At 35.8% G+C, this 13,971-nt stretch overlaps 1 protein-coding gene across 3 annotated transcripts in view; it reads left to right on the plus strand.

Moving 5' to 3' along the window:
• Window positions 1–13,971, plus strand: part of LOC121407470 (transcription factor E2F5-like) — a 28,630-nt gene continuing 14,659 nt past the window's right edge. The window contains exon 1 of one of the 3 annotated variants that reach the window (XM_041598557.1): window positions 1–161. In XM_041598557.1, coding sequence (XP_041454491.1) covers window positions 45–161 — 117 coding nt within the window. In that variant the 5' untranslated portion in view covers window positions 1–44. The remainder of the gene's footprint in view (window positions 162–13,971) is intronic. The other 2 variants (XM_041598556.1, XM_041598558.1) reach the window with 2 other exon arrangements.

Below are 13,971 nucleotides of genomic sequence, written 5' to 3' on the forward strand. Positions count from 1 at the left end.
TAGCCACGATCTTCGAATAATAATAACGGTCCTCGCGAGAAAGCATGGCTACCCTCGTTGAAACGCCACTAAGTAGACATGAAAAAAGCCTTGGTTTGCTCACTACGAAATTCGTTGGCCTACTTCAAGAAGCACCAGATGGAGTATTAGATCTTAAACAAGTAAGAAAATGAATGTCAGTGTTATTAGTGTTTGTGAAGGGTGCCATTTTAGCTCCGTTTCAGACCATAATAATCCGGGAGGGGAGTCGAAATAGTTCGCGATCGTGCTGTAGCTGTCCATTTCCCGTGATTCAGGGTATAGCATGCACGAGAGTCGAGTGTGGATAAATAGAGGAGAATAGACACGCAGCTCAGCGCATGCACTGCATGCATTAACACTGTCAATAAATGGCGTGAAAATGTTGAATTAATGAATAGGAATAATGAGCCAGGAATTATTGACATTGATCAATGAAAGCAGAATGAAAAATGTAGATCCTCTAGTCCGAGCTTTTCCTGGAAAGTGGAATGGTCAGTCAAAAAATGCAATGGAAGGTTAAGCAAAATAATTAGTTTTTCTGGGTCCTGGAATTTGGAATTCATGAATCATTCATGGACATGGCCTGGACAGTAACGTCAACATTCGAGGCTGGTCAGAAAATTGGGATTAGACTAAGCCTGAGTCATATCGATTATTTTGAAAACCGGTGTTCGACAGCTCTAATTCGATCGAACATCGATGCATCGAATATTGAAGGCGGGGAAAATTTAGTCTTATGTTTTTGCGTCGATATCGATGCGATGCGCTTTGCATATGCACTACGCACTGACGGTATGCGCTGGCGTTGGCCGGTGACAGCAGATGACAGAGCAAAGTTCGTTTGTATTTTCCATGGACCATGATCACAAAACACACAAAAAAGACCGGGGACCAAAGCAGAATTCTTCCCAAAATATCTTCAACAATGATATTTGCAGATGACAACATATAACTTTAAAATGAAACAATAATAAAGACATGAATGATGCAGAGTCGATCCGAATGATTTTCGGTCGACTAGCATTCGCAGTCCATTCACCAGCCCCGTCCGCAGCTCCGTACACTCACTCTCCTGAAACGATAGGCGTGCTTGACGTCAGCGCCAGCAAACAAGTGCAATCAACGGAGAGCGCTGTAACTTGCCTGAGATTGTGTAGTTGGATCCAAAATGAGCTCCAAATAAATTTATGGGAATAAATACGTAATTTTCTCTGGATGGTCATTTGAATTGCTATTCAATGCTGATATAACGATTGTGAGGAAAGATTGTGGAATATGAGTTTTGACGATGTTCGAGAATTAATCCTGATAATGACAATCCAGTTTTTTAGACGCAATTGAGCATGCGATCAAAATAAATACGAATGTTTCGAATCGAGCCCTAAATTCATCTAAATTATTACGATTTAACAAGATTTTATGGTCATACTAAGAATATTGACGATGTCAGCAAAGTATGTTATGTTCATATGCAGGCCTCTACAAATTTTTTTTTCGTCACTTGCCCTGTTGGGCAAGTGATGAAAAAATTTGCTTGCCCGATAGAAAAAACTGCTTGCCCGATTTTTTAAATAATACCTGTTTACTTATTAATGAATTATAGTAACATTGTTTAATATTGTATGATTTTTAAGTATTTTTTTTCACTATGCTTAGAATCTTGGGTGTGTGTGTGTGTGTGCGAGGGTGTGTTTGTGTGGGTGTGACTGTGAGTTGAACTTTGATATAAATGAATTCAATATCTACCGGTAATTTCTACTTCGCCTATTCCAGTACAATAACCTGTACTCGGCCGTGTAATAAAGGCCCCACATACCCTAACTTTTCCTGAAGTTCTTTGAAAACGCAGACTTCCACGAAAATTGCATTTCTCTATGGGGGAGTCTAAATTTGGTGAGAATGTATTCATTAATAACTTAAATATACATGACAATGAAGAAATCATCAAACTTTATTGGAAGTTTTGAATAATATACCCGAAATGTAAACTCTGTCTGAAACAGAAAATCACCATCATTGTGGCCTTTACTGAGCGAATTGTCCCCCAGAGCTCTGGCAGAGAGACAGAGCTCAGACTGGCTAGCTAGTATGCGCACGTTTGTGAGCCTCCCGCCGGCCTTGTAAAATAGATGGAGCTTTGTTTGATGATTTATTGTCTGATATTTACCTCATCCCCTCAAAAAGGGAAACAAATGAATTTTAAGTTATAATTAACAAATACGGCAAGTTATTTTGGATGTTAATAGGCCGTTTTGAAAAGCAAAGCCGAATGACATGACAACTCACCAATGCGAAGTTACTAGACTCTGTGATTTATTTCCTGTGTAGTTCTAATTATTTTATCACAGAATTGTGATATCGGAAGATGGAAAATGTGCATTAGAAATTGCACATGGTGGTAGTCATAACGGACCCCTATACTACATTCAACTTTTTCCCGGCCATTGCGTTGATTTTTTTCATAACTGGTACCACACCGTACCATGTATGGAAATACGTGGTACAGAAAAAATAACGCAATTTCGGAATTTGAAACGGCGCTACTCCTATTTTTAAGGCTTATTCATGATTTTTGAGTGTGGATTTTGGATGATTTATGGAAAAACGAGGTACGGTACAGAAAAAAAGACGCAGCAACCACTTGCCCGATCGGGCAATTGACTTTGAGAGGTGCTTGCCCGCACGTCATTTTCACTTGCCCCGGGCAATCGGGCAAGCGGGTTTGTCGCGCCCTGCATATGGAAGAAATAATACTGGGATTATTTCTATTGTTATTCCATCTCTGGACGTCTCCTCCAAGCTCCGAGAAAATAAGCACAATGCGCATGCCTTTTTGATGACGTATGACATATTTTCCCATTCATGAAATCAGAGCCCAAAGTTGGGCACAAACTAGCTTCAAATTAATTCAAATTGATGGGAAAAAATATCAAACGCAATTTTCTCTGTTTTGTCATGTAAAATGTTATTATATGGTGATATTACGAACTTGAACAGAGTTTTTGCATGTAGACAATGTTCGAGAATCAATCCTGACGTGATGATTATTTTTTTTAGACAAGTGCACTAGCTCGACTCAAGAAGTCAAGTCGATCGTCATGAGATGTCCGCCATTGAAAATTGAAACGAAATACAAACGTTTCACATCAAGCTCTAAATTCATATTAATGATTATCATATGCAAATTATTGTTAAATATTACGATTAAATAATGTTCTATGGTCATGATTTTAATATTGTTCATGAAAGCAATTTCCGGCCATTTTCTGGTTTGATTAAAGAACAGTACTGCGCATGCACGATCGATGGCCATGACTTCCATTCATGAATTCATCGTGCATAAATTATCTCGGCACGAGCAGACGAGTAAGACTCGAACTATGATCGAAATAAACTTCAAATTAATGGTGAATAGCATCATAATTACTCATTCGGTTTCATTTTGGGGGCAATAGAAATCAAGTAAGTAGTAGTAAAGTTGGACGTTACTGATATTTTGATGATTGATTGTGTAAACCAAACGAATCGGCCGGCCGACGTATTTTTTTTTTTTTCGATGCACCGATTTTGCAAAATCTGCACCGGTGTTCGATGACATCGATCGAACACCGATTTTAAAATCGATTCGACTCAGGCTTAGATTAGACTATCCCAGTTTGCAGGGACCGTTGGCGTTATCGTGATTATTGGGAACCACCGTTCACTTCATCAGCTCATACAGCAGTGCTTTATTCAGTCGCACGCACGGTTCCCTATTTCCACCTCCATTCACTGTCTTTGTACACAAGTGCATGTATACAAATCGACGAGTGGTTCCCAAAACCACGATTTGGCCGTTCTGTCTCACTCTCAGTTTACAAAGATATCTCCACACAAGAAATTTAGGAAAGTTTATTCACCTGTCAAGTGCGCTATGCGCTACTCAAAGATTAGTATGGTCGGGGGTCCTAAAGCTACGCACCACTCATCGCGCATGCAGTTTTTAATGGCAAATGCGCACTCTGTGTGTGGAACTGTGACTGCAGTGTGACGAACGATTCCTTTTCAATTTTTTCTACATGGACTGCAGTAAATCTCTAAATGCAGAGAAAACCCACAATTGTTTAGAATTTTGGAGTTACATTCGATTTAATTTCATATTATCCTATCATAATTTGAGCAAATTTTAAAAATTGAGGCACAGGAAATATTATTTTTTTGCATGATAAATCGGTGCGTAGCTTTAGGACCCCTTCTACATCGGGCGGCGAATTTAAGAGGTATTCGGAAAACACGACGGGATTTTCGTATTAGTGAGTTTTGTGATATTTTCTTTTTGGTTAAGGATCTTTAGAATATTTGCCACAAATTAGTAAAAGATGATTTGTTCAAATATAAAAATTGGCATATTATACATCGCTTGTAAACAAAGTGCGTAGCTTTAGGTCCCCCCATCATACACAGGTTTCATAACAAGATTATTCGAAGACGGCAAGTCATGAAAAATGGATGGTTAATTGAGGTGACTGAATTTATTTTTAGCATGCTGTATGCCCGTAATTGTTGTCTATGTCCTGCATGGGTGAGTGAAAAAAAAACTGTCCCCATAATAGGCATAAACTAGGACCATCTCAATTTATCAAGACATATTTTATCTTGGTTTATGAGGATATCCTTGTTTTGGACCAGTGCCTCTACTGCTGGAACTCAGACTTGGAGCTTGGGTCCGTTGTGTTAGGAGCCACCGCACAGTGTCAGTGCCACTGTATTTAGCGCCTGACAAACCTTGACCTCATTCAGTTCATGCTAGTGTGTGAAAGTCCAAGATATCGCGCACCTCACATTTATGGGACATTTCAGAGATTTTCACCCGGAAAAATGTTTGAAAAAAGTGTTAAGATTTTTCTGTGGTAATATAGGCAAGGCTCCACATTAACTTGTTATGGTGGTGGTCCGTTCGGCAACCAAAACCTTCGTATAATTTTCCCTTCCTCTTTAAATTCCAAAACCTAGAGTATGCAGGCCCAAATCCAGTTTATTTTTTGTTTTTTCTCTGTCTTGCAGCATAATAGCAGGAGAAAATCATAGAAAAAATTAGAACAATGCATAAAAGGTGGAGACAAAAACAATTAAAAAAAATATAATACAAAAAGAAAAAAATAATAAAGAAAAGAAATGAAAAAAAATAAAAGAAATGAAGAAAGATAAAAACAAAGAACAGAAAAGAAAGAAAAAGATAGGAAAAAAAGAGAAAACAAACGATGAACATGAAAGAAAAATAAAACAGAATGTAAACAAAAATGGGTGAAAGGGGAAATATTAATAAGCCAAATATTTTTTAACATCTTAAAAGTCTATTCTGACTGGAATACAATTAAAAGTCCTGAGCAAATAATTTTCACTTGCCTTTTGGGAATGGGGCATTTCAATTTACATATCTTATACGGTAGTTTGTATTTATTACTTTTGTCAGCAACATATTCTCTAATCAGGCAAAGTCGATGGGCAGGCCGGGTATAAACAGCTTAAACACTGTCAAAAATGTGGGAGAAAAAATAACGATAAGGGAACGGCAAAAGTTATATTCTGGAAAAAAGTGTGAGAAAATTCCTTCCTATATTTGCCAAAATGTCAGAAAAATCCACATTTCATTTTAATGGAATGCCTTCCCAAAATATCTACTTTCTCAAGAGTGGTTTGAGAAGTCATTTATAAACAATAAAGAAAGAAATTATCTGTTTAATTTTGGATCTAAGAAAAGACACAGCTTTGAAAGAAACTTTGTATCAACACACATACAAATGCACATGTGGGATTATAATGTACTCACCTATGGGTTTTTGTGTGTATTCATTTAAAATTCGGTCTTTTTAAAAGGGAATGAAACCTTTGGAACAAATACATGTAGGCTTGTGTAGAAACATAAAAATCAAAGAATAACAATGAAGAAATTTTGAGAAAAATCGGACAAATATTGAGAAAGTTATGAGCATTTGAATATTGCAATCACTAATACTATGGAGATCCTCACATTGGCAATGCGACAAGGATGTGTGATGTCACTGATGAACAACTTTCCCTTTGGTGGACTACAGAATACCCTCAAAATGTCTCTTTTTGCTTTTTCTTATGATGATACAAACTCTATCCATAATTTATTCTTAAAAAATATGTATTACATGCCCTCATGTAAAAAGACACATGATTTATGGATAGATGTGATAAAAGAGGCAATTCAAGTGAAATATATATTAAAGTAATGGGGAGAGTTGTTCACAAGTGACATCACACATATTTGTCGCATTGCCAATTTGCTATCTCCATAGCATTAGTGATCGCAATATTCAAATGCTCATAACTTTCTCATTATTTGTCCGATTTTTCTCAAACTTTCGTTGATCTGTTTCTTTGATTTTTCTGTTTTCACACAAGCTATCTTGTTTTAATGGTTTCATTCTCTGTAGAAGGGCATTTTATTGGCGTTAAATGTGACTTTGATTTAGATTTCAAAATTCTGTGGAAGATTTCTTAGCAACATTTCGTGTTGTAGCTCCCCTCATCTGTAGGCTGCTATATAGTTGCAAAAAAAAACAAACTTGCAATGGCTTCATTCAGCTTATGATATGCTATGCTCGCCTGCACCAGCTGGCTGGATATACTGTACATGTAGCTACTGTATTCTATATCGGTATGTATTCTCATGACGATCTGGCTTGCATTTTGAACTGTAGAAAGTTGATAAAAATGTGTAAAAAATTGGGAGAAAATTGCACTACTTTAAGAATTATTGGTTGCCCAATGCGGGTCACCAAAACTTAGCATTTTTCAATTATGGTTGCCCGAGGTATATGTTAAATTGTTAGCTGTGCAGACATGGGGTTCCCCTTTATATAGGGACAGTTATTTTCTGCGATCGCGGAAAACGGACGGAATTCACGGAAATGGCCTTTTGAAACGGAAAGTGGCATTTCAAATGGAAAATCACAGAATTTCTGTTTTCTGACATGCCGAAACGGAATTTAAGATTTTCTGAAACGGAAAAGGCAATTTTTTGAAACGGGAAATCACTGTCCCTATTTATACCACCACTTAAGTAATCTATGGGACCATAAAAATGAGATTTTCAAAATAAAGTTTTAGTTAAAAATTCTTTGAAAGTATTTTATTGATAAACTTGGGTTTAGCTGTTTAAGAAAGGTACAATACTGAACATTATTTCACTAAAGTTTTAATTAAAAAAGAATGAGGCATATTTTGCGGATGTAAATCTTATTACAAAAAGTACATACATATGGACATTGCACACCTAAAAATGGGATGATAGCCCCCAATGTGCTGGTGCGCTCCTGAATGTAGTTATAAATTTTTTCGCAGCTTGATATTCAGTTCTACAAATGAAAAGACTCTTTGTAAGAAATGAAATGGGACTTTCCAAGATATGGAACCAAATTGAAGCTATTTTTGTATTATTCATTCTTTAGAAAACACTTTAAAATTGGATTTTTGTCCTCAAATATGTTTGTGTACACCCCTCAACATTTCATGTGATAAGTTTGCATTTAGAAAAATCTCTTACTGTGACAGTTAATAATTTTTTTTTAAAAGTCTTGCACAATTTTTTAGACTAATTTCACGCGACTTTGGACTAGATTTTAGAGTAATTGCGCCAGTATGCAGCCACTTAAATTTTTTTCTACCCTGTAACTATTTTGCAAAAACTATTTTAATCCATCCATATAATATAAAAACATTAAAAGGACTAATGGTACTTCCCTTTGTTATAAACATTGACTGATGGCAATAGCAGTGGTCAAGATTGACCATGATTTCAGGCCATGATAGCATTCCCCAGTCTGCGGTAGCCCTGCCCCCAGTGCGCAGCATGATGTACAATTCCTATGGCAGGGCTCAACATAAGTGGTGACTCAGGGCCATCAGAAATTTACCCTGGGCAACATTATTGAAAAAATGACAAGTTTTGGTGCCCCCATTCGGGCAACCAATCATTTTGAAATTAGCGCAATTTTTCTCCCGATTTTGCCCGCATTTTATCAACTTTCCACAATTCAAATTGCAAGCCAGAATGTCTTGCACCTTTTTCTTGGATCTACACACACACAAAAAGTTTGCATACAGTCATAACAGTACCGCTAAAATAGCTATCTGGCTGCCTATATGTAGGCCTATAGCATACGCAAAGCCAATTGCAATATACATGTAGCAGCCTTAGCAATCGAGCTGTGATACAAAATCCTGCTTCATAGAAATCTTCCACAGAACTTTGAAAATCTGTGTAAAGGTCACATTTTACACCATTAAAATGCCTTTCTACAGTCCATACTGCTGAAATCTGGTGTACCCTGGGGCGGTATTCTGAGATCATTTTATCTTTAAAATATTTTATTTTATCTCTTAAAATGAAATTGGTATTCTGAGATGACATTTTATCTCTTAGATAAAATTTGCAACTTTATATTGCGTATAAATTTTATCTTGTGTAAATTTAGATGATACGCAACAGAACAATGCCTGCGTAGACATACCCATCGCGTATCTGGCCATTGCAACGTGGATGACATGCTCGTGCTCAAGTTAATTTGAAGAAAAAGATAAAATAAACTTAAAAGAGGGTAGGGGCTATTTTATCTCCGCGACGTTGATTTCACCAATATTTCTAGGTGAATTAACCCAAAATGTTGACATGAAAATGAAGAAAAAGTAGATATTTATTGAGAATAACACCTTAACGTTATTCCTGTACAATCAGGAAGTATTTAATAAGACTTGTCTTGACTAATACTGTCTTTGTAATTATGCTTGAAAACATGCGATATAGACTTCGAAAAAAAGATGAGAGTGTTGTCCCTTTTATTAAAAAGAAAACTCTGTAAAGACGCGCAAGCGTATAGTGCAAGCGTATTTGAAGTCAATAAATTGACGCAATCTCACCCCTTTGTCACACCTGGCGGAATGGATTTCAATTGGTTGAGTGACACGAGAGAGCTATAAAAGCGCGTTTCTAATTGGATATTGATTAAAAAGTAGGTGTGTCTTACAGAGATAAAATGAAGATAAAATTTTTCTCAGAATACCAATTCGGAGAGATTTTAAGGGTATTTTATCTCACTGATTTTAACGGATATAAAATATTTTATTTTATCTGAGATAAAAAGGATCTCAAAATACCACCCCTGGTCATTTGCAAGCATTAAAAGGAGGAATTATCATTTCTCTTTTGTAGGGACAGTGATTTTCCATCTTACCAGTAAAAGTCTGTTCTGTTTTTATACTTTTCATGTAAAAATTCATGGAATTCACCTTTGCAAAATGCTGTGTATATTTTCAGTGACAGAACAGAATATCCATTGTTAGATCAAGTTGAAACGGAATAACAGATTTTCAGAAATGAAAAAGACCATTTTTTGAAACAGGAAATCACTGTCTATTTTTTACAAAAAAGAAAAATTGAGTTTCAAATGTAGCAATACACACAAAACATATATAGATGAGTACATTACAGTCCCACATGTGCATTTGTGTGTTGATACTTGGTTTCTTTTAAAGCTCTGTCTTTTCTAGCTAAAATAGACAGATAATTTCTTTATTGTTTATGTTTGACTTCTTAAACCACTTTTTTAGAAAGTAAATACATTGGGAGGGCATTTCATTGGTATGAAATGTTGATTTTTCTGATTTTTGTCAGATATGGGGAAGGAATTTTCTTGCAATATTTTTTTTACAAATATAACTTTTGCACTATTTCCTACTTTTTGTCTCACCTGCGAAGCAAAGTGAGACTATAGGCGCCGCTTTTCCGACGGCGGCGGCGTCAACATCAAATCTTAACCTGAGGTTAAGTTTTTGAAATGATGTCATAACTTAGAAAGTATATGGACCTAGTTAATAAAACTTGGCCATAAGGTTAATCAAGTATTACTGAACATCCTATTAGAGTTTCATGTCACATGACCAAGGTCAAAGGTCATTTAGGGTCAATGAACTTAGACCATGTTGGAGGATTCAACATCGAAATCTTAACCTGAGGTTAAGTTTTTGAAATGTCATCATAACTTAGAAAATATATGGACCTAGTTCATGAAACTTGGACATAAGGTAAATCAAGTATCACTAAACATCCTGCATGAGTTTCACGTCACATGACCAAGGTCAAAGGTCATTTAGGGTCAATGAACTTTGGCCGAATTGGGGATATCTGTTGAATTCCCATCTTAACTTTGAAAGTTTATGGATCTGATTCATGAAACTTGGACATAATAGTAATCAAGCATCACTGAAAATTTTGTGCAAGTTTCAGGTCTCATGATTAAGGTCAAAGGTCATTTAGGGTCAATGAACTTTGGCCGAATCGGGGGGTATCTGTTGAATTACCATCATAACTTTGAAAGTTTATTGGTCTAGTTCATTAAACTTGGACATTAGAGTAATCAAGTATCACTGAACATCCTGTGCGCGTTTCAGGTCACATGACCAAGGTCAAAGGTCAATGAACTTTGGCCGAATTGGGTGTATCTGTTGAATTACCATCATAACTTTAAAAGTTTATGGATCTGATTCATGAAACTTGTACATAAGAGTAATCAAGTATCACTGAACATCCTGTTCGAGTTTCAGGTCACATGATCAAGGTCAAAGGTCATGTAAGGTCAACAAACTTTGGCCATGTTGGGGTTTTTTGTTGAATAACCATCATATCTCTGTAAGTTTATTGGTCTAGTTCATAAAAAGTGGACATAAGAGTAACCATGTATCACTGAACATCTTGTGCGAGTTAGAGTAGTATTCAAAGTCAGCACTGCTGCTATATTGAACCGCGTGATGCAGATGAGACGGCCAGAGGCATTCCACTTGTTTAAGAATGGAATTGGTTAAACCATGTATACCCCTTCCCTTTGACTATGCCTAATTAAAAATATGTTTCTACTGAAAAAACTAATTAATAATAATTTCCACTGACCAAAGGATATTATTCTCCTGCTGCAGTATTTTGCAACAGAGAAAGAGAAAAAACCCCAACAACTGGATTTGGGATCTGCATACTCTAGGTTTCTGGATTCGAGGGGGGGGGGGCAGGAAGAATAGTTGTTTTGTGTCTGAGTTTGTTACAAGCGTAATTTATTTCCTTTATGTATCTGTAGATCACAGAAAAAAGTCCACACAACATGGGAACAATGCAATTTTATTCTCTTTCAATCATTTCATTTTTACAATAATAGGACAATTTATATTTTACCACATACACATGTATACTTTGTATAGCATATTTTTTAAAAGTCAATTTGCAAAATATAATAGCAACAAGGTCTATACAAGTTGTTTAAACTTAGTGGTGTTGCACTTTTGTGAATTCAGTAGCTGTTTTCAAAGTCAGCACTGCTGCTATATTGAATCGGGTAATGCAGGCGAGACTGCCAGGGGCGTTCCACTTGTTTTCAGGCCCAGTCAGAAAAAAAACTAACTGGCATCCCTGTAATTTTATTGCAGGGTGAGTTTTGTAGTCAGTGACATACATGTAATGTGAAGGCAGTTTGAACTTTGGGTTTCTTGTGAAATATGAGTAGAAAAAATAAAATCACAATGAGTTAGCTTAGGCCGACATGTATGTACCACGAGTTAGTGTGTACAATGTAGAATACATTCAGTAAGCAGTGGCACTGTATTTGTATACATTGCTGACATGATTGTATGTCTGCTTTCAAACAAAGAATAGCAAATATGCTTGCCAAATTAAAGCTTGCAGTAGCATTGCTTTAATTAAAGTTTGTCCAGTGATCAATTGATAAATTGATTGATGTACAATAAATGGTCAATCCAAGTTTCGTATCCGGTTTCACTTATGACCAAAACTAAACATGTAAGTGCCTAGAGGTTAAAAAGTACACAGGCTTAGAATTTCCCTGTTTCTATTTTGAGCTTCAATATTTTTTCATTGATATTATTAAAAAAATGATTTCATTTGTTTATTTTTTGTATTTTTTTATTAAATATTGATTTTGTTTTGTTTGTTAAAATATTGATTTTTTTTATTTTGTTTGTATATTTATTTATTTATTTTGGGGGTGAAATCCTGCTAAGTTACAAGGTGCACCAGATACAAAGGAAAGTAGTGTAATTCATGAGCAGGGTGGAATGAAAGACCTGGGCCCCCATCTTACAAAGAGTTACGATTGATCCAATCATTTGCAACTATGGACGGCCAGCAATGTCAACATCTATTTTGCATGTTTGTTCAAATTTTATTCTAGCTGTGATGTATATTCATGCATTCATTGTTTTCTTGAAAATTCACTGCGCTTTTCTTTGCATACAAAGGACATTGTGCAAATTTTCTGTAGAAAAAATAATGACACTAATGGATTTCCATTGAGTTACAATTGATTGGATCAATCGTAACTCTTTTTAAGATTGGCCCAGGACATAATGCCTCATGACAATTTGTTGTACAGTTTTTTTTTATTGGATCAGTTTCTTTTCAACCTTGATCTCTATGTGTAAAACCTCATTCAGAAAATAATTACGTTGAAGCAGAGCAACATATTGTGTACAGAGTCAAAGGGGTACTAGGCGTCAATACACATTTTTTGTTGCAATTTGACAGTAAGCTATTATCCAATTAGATTCTTTAAAAAGTGGTGCTCTTTTAATTTTTTTTTTCACAATTTGCACAGGTTTCACTGATAAACTCATTACATGTACATCATATACTAAGGCAAGGCTCATTTATGATTAGTTTTCTGTGCAACTTTAGATGATTTTAAAGACTTGAAGCATGTCACATGTATGTGTATTGATTAACATAAAGTGGGGTGATATATCTCAGTGTATCTGAACAAGGCTAACATTTCGTCTCATTGATCTCCAAATTTTACCGGGTATGGGAGTAGTGCTTCACAAATGTGAAACTACATGTAGATGTAGTGATTATCTACCTTATTGTTCAAAGAATTTTTGAATTGTCACAATAAAACAAAATCTAAATCACAGTATGTGGTGCATGTAGCAATTCAACCTTCACCTACTATCATCCTAGGCAATGTATGACATTCTTTTTCATGCAAAGCTTTTGTCCATCAAGCTTTGTTATATCGTCGCCAAAGAGGGGCCGTGGTATTTGTATTTTAGGTACAGAAAAGGTCCTGTATACTCACTGAGCTGTGTAATAATAATATTTATATAGAAGTTTGAATTGTTTCATTTCACGTGTCCACATTCACACAGAATAATTTTTCTTTTTGGGGGTTTTAAAAAATACCCCTAGAAACTTAAATTTCCTCCAGCCCTCATTTTTGTGCAAAATTTCATAGGACAGTGAAACGTTTAAGAATTTCGTTTAAAGTGGGTTTTTTTTCAGTCTATTTTATCAGACGCCCAATCAGAATACATGTATTATAAAACCACTTTTATGTATTGAGTGAAATTAAATTTTTAGTGAGTACATAATCTTTGTAGCTTTCAATATCCAAATCCAATCACTGAATATAATAATTTCCGGGGGGGGGGGGTATACTAAAAAAGAATGATTCCAGTCAATTCGTATCAAGAATGGATTGTTAAATAAAGGTGAGGACGTTAGCACTTTTATGCAATGTGCATCTGTATAAGTTTAGCCAATGGCAGTATTGCACTCAAGTACATAATTAATTTACACAGCTTTCAAACTTTGCACCGGTATACATGTATCAACAAATGGCAATGTTTTGCCCTGAATCTTTGTTTTTTATTGGTAATTCACATGTTGCAAAAATACTTTGGGTTGATTCCATGCACTGTTCAAAACGCATTTCATGCTTGACTGAACACTGAATTTTTCCTCCAGGTTGGTGTTTCATAAAGCTGTGCGTAAAGTTACGCACAACTTTACGCACGGCTGGAACATGTCCTTAGGTCATATCAATCATACAGGGATATCATTTGGCACAAGAAAGGATCCCCAGTCATGCATAAAGTCATTCT

This window comes from Lytechinus variegatus, chromosome 2 (genome assembly GCF_018143015.1).
Source record: "Lytechinus variegatus isolate NC3 chromosome 2, Lvar_3.0, whole genome shotgun sequence".
Lineage (NCBI taxonomy): Eukaryota > Metazoa > Echinodermata > Echinoidea > Temnopleuroida > Toxopneustidae > Lytechinus > Lytechinus variegatus.